This window comes from Anguilla rostrata, chromosome 14 (assembly GCF_018555375.3).
Source record: "Anguilla rostrata isolate EN2019 chromosome 14, ASM1855537v3, whole genome shotgun sequence".
In the NCBI taxonomy this organism is placed as follows: domain Eukaryota; kingdom Metazoa; phylum Chordata; class Actinopteri; order Anguilliformes; family Anguillidae; genus Anguilla; species Anguilla rostrata.
Window position 1 is genome coordinate 16,150,904 of NC_057946.1, and position 19,026 is coordinate 16,169,929.

Here is a 19,026-nt window from a genome sequence, read left to right on the forward strand (position 1 = left end):
GAAAAGATACATGAAAGGTTGTGAAAAGTTGTTTTATTTATCCTGATATGAATTAAACATTCAGTAGGAATATTACACATAAGAAATCAATGATAATTCCAGTAATTATACAATGGTAAATATGTTCTGGTATTTGTTTTCATCACTGTTATGAAGATTTTTGTATGTAAATGTGAACCCCTCATGTAAACTTTTTGTTGTTGTTGTTTTTATGTTAAATGAACCTGTAACCATATGAATGCTACATTTGTTATATCCAAAATAAAATATAAATATCCACAGTGAATATCCAGTTCAAACAGTGTGTTCAGGGTTAAGATTTGAGAATGTATTTTTATTTCAGATGTATGTTTGTGATGCATGTACTTCTTTCCTAAGCGGGTAATAGCCCCACCATGTGGACAATATGGGTAATGGACGACCCTGACTAACCAGAAGACCAACAGTAAAATGAAAAGAATTAAAATGATTAAAATATACGATCTCCCCACCCCTTCCACCTTTCCCTTCACTTACAATTTAAAAAGCTGTTCTCAAAAATCAGAGAACATTAATTTAATTATGCTCATCAAAAAAATTATATTTATATGTGAGATTGAACAAGGTCAGTCAGTAGAGGGCTTCCATTTCATATGTCTGAATGGACAAATTGAAACAGATCCATTATTCAGCAGATATTTCTTCTATTAAACTTCTCCGATGCTTTGATTGGAGCTGGAATGCATTGCTTTCCCATTATGTAGCAGATAATTGAATAAAAGACTTCAAAATAGGAAGCCAAACTGAGTCTCTGTTCCTAGTTAGGGAGTGTATAGAGGGTAAAGGCCTTATTTTTAATTTAACCGCACTGATTAGAAATGGCTCACTTTGAAATTAATCTAACAGATGAGGCAGAACTCCACTAATCCCCTTCCTAAATCAACATTATTTTAACTTGAATGAATATGCTGGAGTCTCAGGTTTCACAGAAGTGTTTTAGTTGTTCTTGAATTAATCAAACGACATTGCAAAACCATGAAAAGGAATGCAATATAGAGCATCCACAGTAACAGTCTTCCATAAAGCTTTCTCTCAATGCGTTTATTCCAGAACTGGAGAAGTGAGAAAGCAGTGCCACATGTGACGCTTGCATTACTTTGTATATCTAACTGGCATCAGTCCCTGTTTGGAAGTAATGCAAGGGTTCAATGATGAGTGTAGAAACAGCAGGGAGAGGGTTATTCTGCTCCCACTGTTATTGCTCTCTCCCAGAGGTCAGAGGTCATCCAATCCAGAGCACACCACATCATGCTGTCTGACCACTGATTGTCTGCTCGGCGATCTTCTCACTGTTTTTAGACCTTTGACACCTCCGCGCAGCCCTGGGGCAAGTGGAGCACGATGTCCTGCAGGCTGCGCCTTTCCTCTTTGATTTCCTCAATGTCTCGGTCCACCTGGAGGATCTGGGCCTCCTGGTCTTGTGCCGCGTCGTGAAGAGCCTGCATCTTCCCGCTCAGGGCTGGGCTCTCCACACTGTGTCTCAGGAAGCCGAGCCAGTTCTCTGTCTCCCTCAGGATTCTGTCAAACTTCTCAGTGGCCACCTCCCTTTCTGTTTATAATGGGAAAGATAGTTCATGGTAATTTTAAAGATGACAATTCCTTCAAATGTAGTTCCAAGTAGCTCCCCTACCATATCTGCCAGAGCATTTGGGTGGCGGTATAGTATAATGGGTAAGGAGCTGGTCTTGTAGCCTAAAGGTCACAGGATCGATTCCTGGGTAGGACACTGCCGTTGTACCCTTGGGCAAGGTACTCAACCTGCATTGCTTCAGTATATATCCAGCTGTATAACTGGATACAGTGTAAATGCTATGTAGAAGTTGTGTAAGTCGCTCTGAATAAGAGCGTCTGCTAAATGCCTGTAATATAATGTAATTTGGTGGTTCTTATTAGAAAAGAATCCAAAATGCCCCAGCTTAACAGCAAATGTCACATTCTGGAAAAGTTTGGAGAGGATTTTTTATGTTTGTGTATTTAAAAGGGTTTTATAGCACTCTTTTAACAGAAAAAGTACATAAACGACTCCCTTTTATTTAGCCTCCTTTTATCTTACATAATGTTGTGGGTTTGTACAATTTTGAATGTTCCAAACAGAAAGAAACACCAGAAGATTAAAGGATTTGCAGAGAAATAGCTTTTCTGTCATGGAAAGATTTGCTGCCTTGAACATAACAAAAAAACTGAAAAGAAAAACACATAGTGATTTTATACCCTTTATCTCACTGGACTCAAAAATAATGCCTGTGAATAGTGAGGGAAACTCATAATACACAACTATTGAGAAACCCGAGGAATTAGCTTGAAAATGTTTGTGACTGTCAAGGAAGAGAATTTTCTCATACCAATTTTACTAAGCAGTTCTGTGAGTGTCATGGAATAGTTCTCCAGTTTGAGTTTTGCAGCTTCAATGCTCTCTCTCATGCCACCCACTGTATCTTCAGTCTGAAATTGCAATCAGATGAAACATGTCACAATACAAGCCTTCAATTATAGTCTGGCAGAATGAGGGTAGTGTAATTTCACTCCAACGACCAACATGGCCTAAATTATATGAATACATTAAATCTGACAGTACTTGTTTTGCATTATATATGAAAAGCAAATGTAATACAGAACAAATATGTTTCCCCTTAATATTTTCAGAGGCCTCTAAATAAATTAAAATTGTACTTCAGAATCTCCCAAAAGAGGTATATGAAAAGATCTGCTTTTTTTTACTCCTCATTTGCCAGTGTGATGTCTAGGATTTTGACCCTGCCATTACCTCATTAGTGCCATCCATCTGCACCTCTGCAGTTCTGCGCTCCTGGTATTCCAGTTGCTGCAGAACTGCGTCCACTGAGGAGCTCAGCTGCGCAGCTGCTCTCTTGGTTGATTTTGCCTGGGAGCAAGTATCCTTTGCTTCCTGTACCCCGAGAAAAGAAAACCCATTTGTTTCAATAACAGAATCAGACCGGGTCATTTGTTTGGATGCCATAGTAAAGCATTGTTTGTGTGTAAAACTGAGCTCTAAATCTCAAGACTAGCAAGCATAATATTCTTAAAGCAGTATGTTCACTGAGATTAATAGCTGATGAGCAGAACACCCTATCCCTGTATATATGAAATATTTCCATTGTTCATTTGACATTTGCAGGTTTTATTTTTCATCTTGCTGTCACTTTCAGAGAGGCTTTTCAGGAGCAAGCTTAACCCTCTGACTCACACTGGCGACAGTATCTGAGAGGCTCTTTGCTTGGGAGGCTGTGCTGTTGGATAGGGTGGAATTCTCCAGTGCGAGTTTCACAATCCTTTCTGCCTGCTTTGCCTTTTTCCTGGCATCTCCCAGAATATTCTCCTCCACCATTCTCTCCTTCTTCACGGCAGCTTTTGTCTGGGCCTGCGTTCGAGGCCACTCTTTCTTCATGTCTGCAAAAGCGGTAAAATCCATCAGGGTTTTGACAATAAAGGCCTATCAAGCAATCAGTCTGTGGTAAAGGTACAGAAAATTCATTGTTTCAAAAGAAAGTGCTGTGAATTATCACTACCACCTTAATATGTAAATTTATATCAAATGATTTCAGTTTGAACCTCATACAGTTGATGTCTGGTAAAAAATAAAATAACAAGCTTAATGTTTGTTGTTTGCCATTGTGACATGGCAATGTCATGAATTTCCTGTTCTATTCTGTCATACTGATTCATGGATTTCCTTGAAATGTTCCTGATGTAAAATAATTTTCAGTGTCAAGACTGTACATGTGGCTCAAAGTAAAACAGAAACTGACAAAAGATACAAAGAAAACAGCCATGCCCTTGAGTGTCTGGTATTGCTACAGGACAAGAAAGTTGCAGCCACCCAGGCCTGCAAACAAAAGCATTGTGTGCTTTGTGGGCAGCGCAAGCAAGCACCTTCGAGTTCTTTCATTAGCGCTGAGGATTCAGATTCAACCTCTTTCCCCTTCACCACGGAAGAAAGAGCGGCAGCCTTGGTCTCCAGGATCCGCGCTGACAGCTTAGCGTGGGCGTGGGAGAGAAGACGGGTGAATAATAACAGACACGGCGCTACAGCAGAGCCTGAAACCACGTGGCCTCTTCCCTCAGCACAACTCCCGCGTCTGACTCCGGTAGTAACACGCTGCTGCATAACAGGAGGCCTGACACGGGTGATTTGGATTGACGAGAATGGCCTTTGATTACGCTCACACTCGGCTACACCTTTGAATGGTCCTTTGATTACACATCAAGAGATCATCTCTCCAGCGCTGACACGGGCACCAGCCGTGCAGCTAGGGAAAGTAGAATGCATGCTTCACGTACCAGCGGATGTCATCGTGGCTGTCAGCTGCAGCTCCTTCCACAGAAAGCCACCAGAATCATATGCAAGCGTGGCTGCCAGACGGCCTTGGTGTAAAATCATAGGAACGGGACAGGTGGGATTTGTTTTACCTGGTCGAACTTCTGGATAGTTTCCGTGTGCTTCTGCATGCTCTCGATGTGAGCTGCCAGCTCCTCTTCGATCTTGAGGACCAGCTCCTCTTTGGATTGGGCCTGCAGGTTTAACTCCCCAGTTCTGTTGATCAGGTCCTGAGAAAGAATCGACCGTAGCTGTACAAGACTTATTCCCATCAGACACCTATACCAGATCTATATTGTGCTTATACATTTTTAGCTGATTTGAACAGCTGAATCAGATGTGTGTCAAATAGACACCTTTCAAAATCAGAATAATTGAAGTGTTACTGGAGGATAACTTTTTTTCCTCCTTGTGTCTCTATCCTTTCTCTCTCATAATATCCTCCCTTTCCCTTTTCAATCTGTCAATTCTGATGGCACATATCCACTAAAATGGTGAAATTGCCATTATTGTTAGGTTGTGCAAATGTAACCATTGTTTAGCTGTTGTCTTGTACCTTCAGCAACATAAGCCAAGGTTTTAACCTACATACCTCTGTTTGTTCCTGGACCAAGGTGAGTTGGGAATCATTTGTCCCTTGCTGCACAGAGTAGGTGAAATTGACCAAGGCACCAGCAATCTGGGCAGAATCTTGTTGAATGGATCTGAACACCCCCTTGGCCTCTGACAGTGTCTCATTTGCCTGTGCTGTCAGGTTCTCTTTAGCTTGATGCATTTCCAGGAGCCTGGGGAAGAGGGAATTGAGAAAGCAATTTGTATGTTTTTAAGAGACATGGCCATTGATATCCCTTAATATCACTGTGAGCATTTACCACAATGATGTGATCTGCATATTTATCATGTTAGTAGTTATTGTAGTAGTGCTTTTGTACAGGATCATACTATCATGGCTGTGGAATAAAGATAATGGTAGAAGGCTAATACCAGTCCAAATTCATAATTTTAATGCAATGTTCTTTTGAGCACTATATCTGACTTGCATACATTTTTTTGTCTATATATTTCAAAATCAAGGCTGGCTTTAAGCAGAAAGACTTTCTAAAGGTACTATAGAGAAACAAAACTCGACAGAGAACACCAAAGTCAAGAGAATATATTGTGTGTGGTGCACTCAGATGGTGACGAGGTGCATTACTGAGCATCCTTCCTCCTCTCTTACAACAGCATGAAAATGGAATTATGAAGGGACGAATTCAGCCGACTTAATGTTATAATGAGAAGTACTTTCATCCTATGCTTTGTCAGACAGACATGCACAAATGCACGGGGCGATCAATATATGCCTGCACGCAAACATGAACGCAAGCAGGAACACGGGCTCTCAGACACACAGTAGAGCAGGCATCACTCTAAATTTTCATCAGTTTAATTGCATGAACAGTACTGCAGAATATTTCAGAGATCTGTTTCATAACCAGGCGATTGAAATTGCTTTACCTTTCCCATCCCACTGCCAAATTGGGTACGTTCCCCAGCATTTATTCAGAAACCAAGAAACCGACTACTTGAACAAGTGACATGCAACAATATGAACACTGCCTGGCTCAAACCTCAGACAGAGTGCAGCTTCAGTGCCCCAGAAAAATGGATCCAATAAAACCAGGGCAGTGGAAACTAGTTCGAGAAAAATCTCCTTCATGTGAAATGCAAAACAAAATGTCTTTGCTTGCAGCTCTGAATATTGACAGCAGTCCTTTTTTGCACTGTTGACAATTTGCTTCACACAAACATACAATCCAAGCAATCTCCTGGCATAATATACAGATACATCACCCGAAACTAATAGGCTCATAGTGGTCACTGTCCCCTATTGGTAAATATTGCTTTCAGATCAATGTATGGAGAATTGAATCACCAGAGGGTGAAAAAACCAATTGGTCTATGCAATGCAAATTAAATGACATAAAAATCCTTTAAAAGACATGGGCAGAAAAGTGCAGGTGAAGATTAGAATAAGAAAACATGTATTAAAATGTGTATTAGGTCATACCTTGTACATGCTACTGTGTGCACCGTGGCTCAGGACCAACAGAGTCATTGGTGCATGAAAAACTGCAGCTTCAATATTGTTATCACATTTGTGAGGCACAACAGCAGCCTCTCAGGCATCGATTTCTCTCTGTGCATTAAAGTGGCTCTTCAGTGGATGAGCTGTTTTTTGTACTTACTGCTCTGTTAGGCTCCTAATGTGCACCTCAGTGGAATTATCCTCTAGAAGGGCCATCAAAAGCGAGAAGGTCTGGTTTGACGCCATCAAAGCCTTCTCGGCTATTGATTCAATGTGACTAGCTGCTTCTTTGTGACTAACGGGTAGAACGAGAAAAATGTCGATTAGAGGAGTAGAATCATTAAACAACTTCGACTAGGAAATATTCTGCCAAGTATGATGATATGCCTACCTTTTTCCCAGGACCTGGGATTCATTCACCAGCATATTCCATTGGTTTGGCTTCGTCGGGACTTCAAAAGGAATTACCTTGTAAACAAATATTGATACACATTTGTTGGCAAGTATTATGAATCAAAGTGCAGGTTTAGAAATAATGTTAAGCTTGGAAAATGTGACAAAAGAAAAGTTTTTTTGGAGCACTAATGTTAATTTTCTTTTGAAGAATATGTTCCGTGCTGTCAAATTTTGGTGCTGGTAAGATGCAATTCCCCTTTGTGTATCATTTTTATAACACTTTCACAGCTGCAAAAATAAACTAGACTGTTTTCACAGAGATAATTAACTGAATTGATTGTTTATATTCTTAGGTGGAAAATAGAACATACATTCTATTGACACTTTTGATTTGGGAAGTTGTTAAATCTGACCAATGTGGCCAAAATAAAAACTGATAAAACTGGTAAAACTGAAATGCATGCTTCTGTCATATACTCTCTCATTGCATGTGTTAACATATTCACCGTGGTTGTTAGGAAACCATTTTTTAATGCAGTTCATTTTGTATGGCTAGATAAATATTGCCTGTCCCTGGAGTAAAATTTAATTTGAAAAATATCATTTTTCCTTAATAAAAAAGGAAATTGAATCAAGATATCTAATATGCACACTTTTCTTTTCATTTCAGCCCATGTTCTGCTTGTTACCGAGGAATTGCATTCCACTGCCCCAGGCCTGCAGTCAAACAGGTTGAGGACAAATAGAATTTCAGCCAAACAAGACACTCATTTCAATGAAATCAACTAATATGGAAGCAATATCTATTAGCAATTCCAATTCCCCAGAGTCAACATCATGACTATAACAGCTCCAACAGTGAATATAAAATATATGATATATAGACACACACACACACACAGAAAATAGAGCACATACTGCTTCTTAAATTCTTAACTGATGTAAAAGAATATGTTATTGGATTAATGCATTACCACTGAAGCATTATCAGTCAGAAATGACATTTTCCTGATTTAAATTCTGGTAAGGCATGCAGGAGCCCACATTGGCCATATTGACTTTAATGCCTGTGTCCTACCATGTTACCCAGTGTGTGAACCGCCTTTCTCAGCTGTGCTTGGGCGGCGCTGGCTGAGGCTGCAGGGCGTGTCAGAGCCCCGCACACCCTCATGTGCCCCTGCTCCTCATTCTCCTCACTGCTGCAGTTCATCGCCTTGGCGATGCCGCCCAGTTGGATCGCCAATGTCTGCGCAGATGTCTCCAGCTGCGTAAACTGGCTGACAAAGGCCTCCCGGGCCTCTGCAAAACAAATGAAAGAGATTAACATTTCATTTATTTGGTCAGCTCACGCCGCTGCAAGGGTGTCTCGTGGATTATCCATTTATAAAACAGCAGTTTTGCTTGGAGCAATTAAGTCAAAACACTTTATCCAAGTGTGGAGTCTAAAAAAAATCCCACCAGGGACCAAGGCCTATAAAGCCCTGTTTAAGCGTCCCAGTCCTGAGCCAGCTCTCCACACTGCTGTGCCGTGATGATATGACATATCCCAAATCTCAAAGGCAATTCTCATGCAATTTGCATTAACGGGCTGGATGGCATGTCACAACCGATTAATATCAGTACATCCTTTTCTTTCCAGTGTTGTGCGCTACATGGCTCACTGCTCTCATGGAGCATAAGTTATCCCCTCAAGTGCGTGACGATCGCACACGACAGCTAAAATACTGCAGGGATGCTGCAAATAGCAACGCTGTACTGCACGCCAGAGACGTACTTATTTGAGATATTGGGATTACAGAAATGGTTGATGTCACGTTTCGGTTACAATAGGATTTTTACAGTAGATTACAAAATAGTACTTTTTTATTCAGGGCTTCAGGAGATTTTGTGGTATACCAGAGTGTCTAATCCTGGTATTGAAGATATAATACCTTTCCTTTCATTGAGCTAAGATGGCAGTTGGGGCAAACTCAGTATTTTCATCAGAGCGCTGAGACTGAAGCTCTGCATGCAGATGGTATGCTTCATATCAGTATACCTAAAATACATATGGAACTGAGAAGCTCACAGAGTATAGGTTAGATTGACAGCACTCCCACATTGTGCTGGAGGTACTGTGTCACCTTGAATAGCCAGGAAGTCCTCAAGCGCATTGGGAAGGGTGTCCTCCCCCTGCAGAGCCTGGTGCTGTAGGCCCTGCCGGCCCCTGCAGCTGTAGTGCTCCACCAGTTTCTCCAGACTCTGCAGCCTCACCCGTAGCTTCTCTGCCTGAAATGCAGCCACACGCAACCCATGTTAAAGTGTCAGACTTTGCAAGCATTCGTCAAGTGTTCGTCTCACGTAAAATCTCTGACCAGCGTGCAAGCTGTAAATTCCAATGTTGGGCATCGCAATTTGGCTGTCATTAAAACTGACTCTTCAGGTGGAACTTGCTGTTAGCAATGATTTGTACATCTGACATTAGTGGGAGAATACAAATTAGATATATTTTGCCTCAACTCAACAGGCCCTGCTTCTCTTCATTATTTATCACAGCAAGCTAGAAAAAAATGTGCTGTCCAGGTAATTATAAATTAATCAAGACAAGAGGTGCTGATCTTGCAAACAGAGCTACTGCAGCACTGCTGCGCAGGAGCATCAGAACCCCTGGGTGAGGATGTTCAATTGTTTTTTAGGTGGTGAGCAGAGAGGTAAATGAGTGTTTCTACATTACAGAGAAACACTGGCGTATGACCCTTCCCCTGCACTTTGTTCAAGACGGTATCTTAAAGGTCCAGGAAATTACCTTTTGCAGATATTCTAAGCAGTAAGTAGATGGTAAGCTCTATATTCTTAACATTTAAAGTCTCTTGTTGAAGCTCATTATGAATGTTAATGAGAGAGTGTGGTTTAAAAAGAACGCCCATAGCAAACACATTGTGGCACCAAATTGAACAAGAAAGGGCACATGACAGAAGAACCAAAGGAAGGTACCATCTGGTTTTTATTTTTGTGGGCATTATAATACAGCGCATTTTGGGATATCAACATGCTTTAGAAAAGACAAAGCTACGTCAACCACCACCAAAGTGTTGCAATATACATGTAGTGAACACCTAAGTCTAGCTGTGTTCTCGGTGTGTGTGTGTGTGCGTGCGTATACACACCTGATCCCTCACAAGGCTGTAGCAAATGGGACATTCTTCACACTGATGTGTGGCTCTGTTTTTGAAGTAGTTGAGCTCACATTTGTCACACTTGTTCCCCACAAACCCCTCCCGGCAGGAGCATGTCCCATTGCTGTGGCACTGCATGGTGATGGAGCCCATAGGGTCACAGTTACATGCTGCATTGTGCAGAGAACAAGAGGACAGCACTCTTAGATACAGATGTAAATATGATGTCAATAGCATGTGGGTCAGTTTTATGTGACAAGGTTTTGTGCCTGTTGGGGTCACATACCTCTGCATCCCCAGGAAGAGAAACCAAAGAAACCTTTTCGACAGGAATCACACACAAGCCCCTCCACTCCTGGGCGACACACACACTGCCCCGTGATTGGGTGACAAGCAGGGGAGGAAGACCCAATGGGATTACAGTTACATCTGAAGAAAAACAGCAGAAAGAGGCACTGCAGGCATGTAATTAAGAAACTGCAGTTACTTTGACAAGCTTTTATGACCCAGGAATGAAATGGACCCAGGAACAGAACCATGGCTGCGTATGTGTCTGCTGCTTATGTGTCTGCATTGAGCCAATCAGGGATATATATATATTCTTTAGCAGTCGAACACTGATAATGGGCTTAACAATAAAAGTACTTATTCATACTTATATTTTATGTCTTTTAAGAAAAACATATAACATTCTGATAAAAAATAGTGTACACGGCTGTTATTAAGAAATGTCTGAAATTATGAGGCATTTTTTAAGTGTAGCACTTAACACTTTTGCAAATGGGTAATTATCAACCACTTAGTACAACCTGCACATTTACAAATTCATCAGTTCATGGCTCTGAATTCTCATTTTTGATGTGAAATGAAGATTGACTATTTAGTACTTTTAGCGGTAATATCATGGTTTACATAAATATTTCTCCGGTGCATTGTTTAATTATCATTCCGCTGTGGTCTGAGATCTATTCAAGCCCAATCTCTAAAGTAACCCCCCTGCCCCAGAGCAGTCAAGGAAGACACAGCTCCAGGAGGTCCTGGTTTTCTGATGAGACATCAAAGTGGGGTGCTGTTATTACAGCGTAGTGTGTTATTAAGTGTAGGTGTACTACACTGATTTCCAAACCCATGTTTCTGAATCTGGCCAGCCGATCAATACTACTGCTGATTTAGTGCTGAAACTCTCTGCTCACCAGCCAACGTCATCATGTTCAGAACAGTTATCAATTGACCAGCCTGATAAATGAAGTGCAGAAAACTTTTGGTTTCTTAAAAAGAATGTCGTCCTTCATGACTGAATGACTATGGGCTGAATGAATGAAGGATCCAAGCCAATAAATTCCACCTGCCTTGACCTTCTCATTTAGGGCAATGATTTGTACAGTATACATGTGTGGTCATACCGGAGGAAATAGGAAAGTGAGCACTGCAGTTCAGCCCAAGTTCTCAGCAGAAGCCTTAGTGCATGGCTCGGAGCACAGGACCACCTCCACACACTCACTTCTCACATCCCAGCCCGGGCCTCAGATTGAAGTAACCAGTCGCACAGTGGCCGCAGTCTCGCCCGGTCACATGACCCAGGCATAAACACTGACCCGTTTGAGGATGACAGTCTTCTAACGATCCAACAACTCCTGCTGGGTTACACCTGCAAGCTAGGAATCACAATCAATTTGGAGTAATGTCAGATACAGTACAGATTTGTTTGTAACAGTTCCTCATCTAGAACCCATTTTGTTATTTGTTTTGGAATTTCCTATTGACCATGCTTCATTTGGCCACTGACTGCACCCTACAATTCATATTAAAAGCCACACAGAGTGTACTGTAGGAGAGAAATGCTGACTGGGGAGCAGCGGGGGGAGGCGGTGGCACCACTGCCACTTATGTAGTGGTGACACAATAATCCCTAGCCTGCCAGAGTCCACTCTACCTTGACAAAGCCAATGGTGGTTCATTACCATGATCATGGTCAGCTAGCAACATTATTTTCTTTATATTTTTTCCAGACAATCCAAATTGAGGACAATGCTCAAGGGTAGAGCGGCTGTGTCCCGCTCAGATGAATCTAGGGCTCAGCACAAAAATCAGTAGCTAAACTGCCTCTTCCCCCTGCAGGCTTAAAAGGCTCCTTGGTAAGGACAGCACACCCCTTGTCAGACCATTCACGTTTCAACTCTGTCTGTAGCTCTCTCAAAGACAGAAGAAGAAGCAGGCTTGGGACAGAGTGCGTTTCCCTCAGAATCTTGTTATTTCTGCTGCTCTCTGTGTTATAAATTGAGCTTGTCTGAGGCTCCCTTCAACATCTCTGCCGTTCTGAGGGATGAAGGGTGTCTCCTTTGCCACTGTTTCACATCTCTGCCCAGAAGAGACAGGAGATGAACCGTCCCTTACATCATTGTGACAATACCATTCAGCAGGCCAAATCAAGTTAAGTGCTCAAGCATCTTTCACAAGATAACAAAATGGCACATATATATATATATATTATTTCCCCCTCCTTGTTAGTACACTTAATGGAAGATAATAGGCTGCTCTACAGGAAATCCACTTGTATGGCAATTTGGCTTCAGTGGTAATTTGGTCCTATTTCAGCTTAGATTTTTTGAAAAAGCTCATTCAAAACAAAATGTGCTCTGCTGCTTCGATTCTTCTCAAATCCCCATGGAGTTGCTGACTGAACTCTTAAAATGATAATAAACCTTTTTGATCCCCTCTCACCCACTCTGTAAACATTAAGATAGCTTGAGGGCATCCCTTTTAAACATATCATATTTTTATTCTGTTATATTTTGCTTGTATTTAATGTGCTCCCTGTGAAATGGCTTTCACCCCCTCAGACACCCACGTTCACACTTGTTGGTGTTCTGGTCCAGTGCGTTTCCATAGTAACCCTGTTGGCAGCGCTGGCAATGGTCACCCTCTGTATGGTGTAAGCACTTAAGGCAGCGGCCTGTCAAGTGGTCACACACGCCCACTGCATTTGGGTCAACGTTGCCGTGACAATTGCAGGGAGTGCAGGGCCTTGGTACACCAGATTTTCCCATGGGGTCTCCATAGAAACCATCATCACAAATTTCACACCTTGTACCTGTGAGAGCACATGAAAAGAATGGGCAAAACCATAAATATGCTTAGCAAAAAAAAAAAAAAAAAAAAAATTAAATGTACAATAATGAATTCCTAAAAGGAAAAATTCACCCCATTCAGTTTCATGCATATTTTATTACCAGATAAATTTTGATTCATTTTCGCAAACTCTACATCAATTTGTTTTGTGATTTTTTCAATTTCTGTAGTGCTTGGTAAAACTGGTCTTCCAATTTGGTGTTGTAGCATAATATGTATCTCTTTGAAAGTTTAAACTAGGTACAGCTAGTTAGCCATGGCCTAGGTAACTAGAACAAGCTATCAAACTTATGGGAGAGGGCTTTATCTGGTGCCCTAGGCAACCATCTTTATCACCTATACCTACAAAATGTCTTGCAAGAGATTTAAAAATAGGCCCACAAAGAAAGAAAAAGAAAAAGAACAATACCAAAGATAGGCTCTTGCAGTAATAATATTCTTATCTCAATGAGTTCAGTACAAGAAACATATTTTTTGTTTATGATAATCTGTATTTCAAATGTAATTCAATATCTGAAAATGAATCAAGCAGATAAGCACAATCATGGTCAAGATAATCACTGGTCCAAAATCTATTGGTCTTCTCAAACATCATACTTGCTAGAGGTTGGTAGGTTTGCAGTTACTGTGTATTGTATTGTGAAGTTAGTATCATCATCCACAAATCATGAAAATATCTTTTTTTAGGGGAAATTTTCCTTTTATACAATACAATAATGACAGTCATAACTACATTTTTATAAATAAATGTATAGACACATTCAAGCCCATGGCTATCCATGTTACTGTAACTTCAGGCCAAACTGAGGAAATAAAAGGAGGGCTGTTAAAGACTAAAATATGACTGATTGGTCTGATTGATCACAGAATTATTTGTTATCATCATTAATTTGACTATGTGAAGCTGCATAATGAATGTGCCAGATGTGTTCAAAATTCATAGAAAAGCTTACTCACCCCTTCGACCAGGAGGGCAATTGGTACAGACCACCTCCCCAGACTCTGGAACCTGGGCACAGCTGGTCTGTTCTGGGCAGGGACAGGGTTGGCAGTTGCCTGAGCTGCCCATCAAAGCATTTCCATAGTAACCATCCATGCAGAGCTCACAGGCAGGTCCTGTGGTGAAGTCTGTGCACTGACAAACACCTGAGGGAGTGAGGACACAGGAGCTTCTGACTTCAAATTGGGTTTTCAAATAGGACGAGCTACATGCTGTTACAGTAGTGAGATGAAGAACACATTCTCCATGACAACAAACACAAACAGGGCATTGCTGCTATCCAATGGTGAAAATGACACCCTCACAAATCTGTATGAGGTTTCTGCGTACAAAAGCAGATGAGTTTTCATGCTCAGCATCTTTTGAAATATGCTCTTCCCTTAGGGTGTATATATACAGGTTCAGCATAAGCCTTTGTTGCAATTTGAAACATATCAACATGACTGATTGATAAGAACAAAACGCTGTTGTGGTTCCCTCCCTATCTGGACATATCAAGAGAGCACAGTCTGCGCTTCTCTTTCCTTACAGCAGATGGCGATGTGTTCCTGGCCATAATTTTCTGATGCCCAGAACATAAATATAATGACAGGAATGATAAAATCTCAGCATAAATTAATCCAGGTATAGAGATTATTTCCTTCCATAAGTGAAGTGTAAACAAATTAGCAAATACATGTCAACATACTGTGCTGTGTAATTGAAATCAACACAGACTGCAGTGTTCTACATACGTCTCTCCACAGGCGCAAGGAAATTATTGCAATTACTGCATTGCATTCAATTGAATTTAGAATTGTATTGCAGTGATTGTACAAGCACACATATAAAGATGCAGATGTTATTCAATTCTGAGAAATGTGAGAGATTGAGTTTAGGGCCATTTCCAGGCATGACGAATATAGGTGGTTGCCTAGGGTGCCATTCCTTCCAACTTTCTGGGGGGGTTGTCAAACAAAGAGAAAAAATAAACTAAAAAATAAAATAAAAAATCCACCCAGTCCGCAATCGCTACTTCTTCACCTTTTGTGATTTCGCCTAGGGCAGCACAAAGGCTGCAACCGGCCATTCCTGAAGTACACTGTTTTTCCACTACAGCAGCTGTTTGACCTACAGGTGGGCCTTTGGCCATTTCAAGGTGGTTGATTAACCTCCTGAATGGCAATACTTCCAAGATTAAGATATTTCATTGTAAAGTCAATGTATTTCTTAGAGCAGGGCCTTTATAATAGAAGTAAGGTCAATAAAAAACTCTTTGACCAGCACACACTGATACAGATTTCAAATGTATGATCTCATATGGAAGAATTCACTATTCACAGAAAACAAACCAAATGGAACCGGTGAAATAAAATCTTGAAGTAATTCACCTTTGAGCATCTTTTGCCTCGAGTAGCCATAGCAACATACACAAGAAATCTATCATTGATGACCCACCACAAGGATAAGCACATCTCAAACAACTATTGAATTACACACAGTTATGTTACATCACTCAACCAGGACTACAACTTATGAAACACAATCGGAAACACAACTTTACTGATAAAATGTTGAAGATGTGAAGTTACAGAAGAACTACTGTTTATGGCAAATACAGGCCACTTAACCACAAAGGGAGGGAATGACTGAGAAAAAAAACAAGTTTCAGAAAATAATTAGAAAAATTATGAAACTTTTCTGCTCTTGTGATGCTTGATTTTAGAAGAAATTATTAACAGAGATCTTGGACGCACTAACACAGCTACTGTGTTAACGTTTGATCTGTGCATGGGCTGCCTCCTCCCATTTCTCCCATCCATCCAGAGCAACCCTTCACCCTGCTGCTGGGGGGGCGGAGATGCTTTGTGGGGTGGGGGAGGAGGGAGGACTGCAGATTAAACGGTTCACACGATGAACAAGATTTTGTATGTGAGGCACGGAGCACACACTGGGAAAACACAGTGCTGCCTTCAGCGTGCTGTGAAGAGGAACCGTTTATCATAAACACACTGTAGACCCACAGCTCCCCAAGCCTTGTGCATGCAAAGACAATGCATGTACACAGAAATAACTGACAACAGGAACTGAATTTTCTGCGCAGAACCGGCCATTTTGAGACTGCGATTACACAAAAGAGATTAGACTCACAGAGAATGCAAATGGTATTTAAAATGTTCCAGGAGGCTTTTCAGTTTGTAGGGAGATGAGGGTCACTGAGCCCAGAGCAGCATATTCTTGGGAAAGCTAGAATTCTCTCTCTCTCTCTCTCTCTCTCTCTCTCTCTCGCTCTCTCTCTCTCTCTCTCTCTCTCTCTCTCTCTCATGTTTATTTATTCCTCAGAATTGGAATCATAAGCCCTCCCACATAATATCCAATCTTGGGAGGTCCGGGGTGAGCGCAACAGTTTGTGTAAATAAATAATGTTTATTAGAGACTTTCATGTAAACAGACTAAGCAGATCACAGTCTCCGACCACGTGGGGTTAGGAGGAAATTAAAGGCAGCCATATCCAAATCTGTTAATTTCCCCTGCTCACCTCTCTGCTTTACAGAGCTGTAATATGTGACAGATGTGCTGCTCCTAGTTTGTATAGATGGGTATGTCTGACTCTGACTCAGAGTTTATTTAACAGCTGTCATGCATTCTTCTATAAAGATTCTTGTGCAGACAAAAACACACGTGGAGCTGCCTACATGCAGTAATACATGAGCTATGTACAGTAGAGGGGAGTTTTGTGTCTATTTAAATACGTGGCAAAATTTCACACCCTTTCAGACACACGAGACGTCAGCATGCATGCAATTCTGGGGAGTGTTGGGGGTTGGTCTGTGCGGCTGCTGATGGATTCTTAATCCAGCGATGTAAAAGCCACCAAGCAAAGCGACAAAACCGCACTGGGCAATGGTGCAGAAGGAGGAAAACCTCACAGCAAGCGCAGAGTGGAGGGACACTATTAATGGATTGTGACGGTTTTTCTTTTTCCAAAACACAGAGAAAGAAAAATTGCCTGTTGGTGTGGTAGGCGTGCAAAGAGGCTTAGTTGACTTTTCTTGAGGGTGCAATTTCCAGGATTTTTGTGTAAAGTTTAGGATGCTTTAAAATGATTTCTTAAAATGGCTGTGGACCTACATTTTTCTCTTGATGTAAATTTCACATTCACAAGCCATACTCATCACTGAACAATTCTGTAAGAACCAACTTTCCATCCCTCTTTGCGTAGATATGTGGTTTGCACTTATAGAGAGGATCTGACAGCTGCTGACAGCAGTCGATTCACAGCCATTTTATAGTTTCCTACCAATCTGCACTCATCACAGCAAGAGCATGTGATTAGTATTGACAGGCAAAAGTAGGAAAATCACCTCCATGCAGTTAGCTGCAGTTGCCTGGGAAAACATCCTTAGAGATGAACCTTTTTATAACATCAGCAAAACCGCTGCCTAATTGGGGCGGGTGTTAGCTGGGAAGGCGAGGGGTAACTGATTCAGATTTAGTCGTCTTTAAAAATACAGACCAGTAATCTCCTGAATGTTCCATTTGATGGAATTTGGAGTCCCTGGTCACCGTGAGCGAGGGCAATGGGAGCGCTGGATCATACAAGGGGAAATTATCGCCTGTAAAGATGAGCCGGCCTTCTCTTAATGAGGACACACAGAGCGGCCCAGGGAGAGAGAGCTGTCGAAGCAAGCTGACCACATAATTCCCTCTCTGATCTCAATGAACTTTCTGCTGAGGAAAAGCACTTGCAAAAAATAGATATAACCTCTTCCAACAGTGCAATCCATAAGTATTTGGAGAACAGGAAAACTTCTGTGGCTCTGTATTCCAGCACATAGGATTTGATATAAAATAATCATTATGAAGTTAAACTTCAGACCAGTGGTTCCCAACCCTGTTCCTGAAGATCTGCTGTCTGGAAGGTTTTCACTTCAACCCTAAGACATCGCACATCATTCAACAGCTAAAGATCTTATTGAGTTGCAAATGAGTAGAATCAGGTGCATCAAATTAGGGTTGAAATGAATTATGAAACCCTACAGGATGGAAGATCTCCACGAACAGTGAACCACCAGTTTAGACCGTCAGCTTTAATTGGAGGGTATTTGCATCCATATTGGGTGATCTGTGTTGGAATTACAACCCTTTTTACACATAGTTCCTCCATTTTAGGGGCCCAAAAGTAATTGAACAAATTAACATAATCTTAAATAAAGTTGTCATTTTAATTTTAAATAAAGACATTACGAGACACTGAGTATCTTCTATGGTGTTGTCTGCCAGGTTGATGAAGACTTGACTTATTTACCTTATTAAAAACGCTACATCATTTTTGCTCTCACTCCACAGAGAATTTTAGAAAAATGAATAGCATTGCCACTGCTGGTTCATATAGACAAGCAAATCAGTCCCAGCCTTCCTCTCTTGGTGAAAACACAGTCCTAAGACATGAATATTGAATGTACCTGGTGACCAGGTGACACCAGCTGCATTCCAAACAGCTTCCTTCCTTCCTTCTGATCCCGGAACACCAGTCAGCAAGTTTGAGGATAGTGTAACACACTGAGTACTGGTCTAAGATAAGCAGGGATTGAGGCGAACAGTTCAGAGTGCAAACACTGTGTATGGTGAAGGAAGAGAGGAGCCAGATATTAATTTGGGCAGGGGGGAAATTTTTGGGGAGCTTTTGGAGGTGAAGGAGCAGCTAATGGTTTTGGAAAGACCTGGAAGCCTAGACTAAAACTGAACCTCAAATGCCAAGGAAGGAGAAAGCTACACTGGAAGACTGCCATAGAGGAACATACTGAGTGGATATGCTACAGGGAATATTATGTGTTCAATTTGCTTTGCCGATTAATAGTTTTACCTCCTGTGCTGTCTGGCTCCTCTAAAAATGAGTTTGCATATTTATTTATTTATTTAA

At 41.3% G+C, this 19,026-nt stretch overlaps 1 protein-coding gene across 1 annotated transcript in view; it reads right to left on the reverse strand.

Moving 5' to 3' along the window:
• Window positions 1-16: 16 nt before the first annotated feature.
• lamc3 (laminin, gamma 3) overlaps window positions 17-19,026 on the reverse strand; it is a 69,966-nt gene continuing 50,956 nt past the window's right edge. Inside the window, exons 13-28 of the mRNA XM_064307718.1 lie at window positions 14,081-14,269; window positions 12,843-13,085; window positions 11,496-11,649; window positions 10,281-10,423; window positions 9,986-10,164; window positions 8,963-9,107; window positions 7,918-8,138; window positions 6,835-6,911; window positions 6,604-6,738; window positions 4,968-5,160; window positions 4,468-4,605; window positions 3,931-4,033; window positions 3,245-3,447; window positions 2,804-2,944; window positions 2,382-2,481; window positions 17-1,588 (exon numbers count right to left, since the gene is read on the reverse strand). Of these exons, the coding sequence (XP_064163788.1) occupies window positions 1,335-1,588; window positions 2,382-2,481; window positions 2,804-2,944; window positions 3,245-3,447; window positions 3,931-4,033; window positions 4,468-4,605; window positions 4,968-5,160; window positions 6,604-6,738; window positions 6,835-6,911; window positions 7,918-8,138; window positions 8,963-9,107; window positions 9,986-10,164; window positions 10,281-10,423; window positions 11,496-11,649; window positions 12,843-13,085; window positions 14,081-14,269 (2,618 nt within the window). The 3' untranslated portion in view covers window positions 17-1,334. The remainder of the gene's footprint in view (window positions 1,589-2,381; window positions 2,482-2,803; window positions 2,945-3,244; window positions 3,448-3,930; window positions 4,034-4,467; window positions 4,606-4,967; window positions 5,161-6,603; window positions 6,739-6,834; window positions 6,912-7,917; window positions 8,139-8,962; window positions 9,108-9,985; window positions 10,165-10,280; window positions 10,424-11,495; window positions 11,650-12,842; window positions 13,086-14,080; window positions 14,270-19,026) is intronic.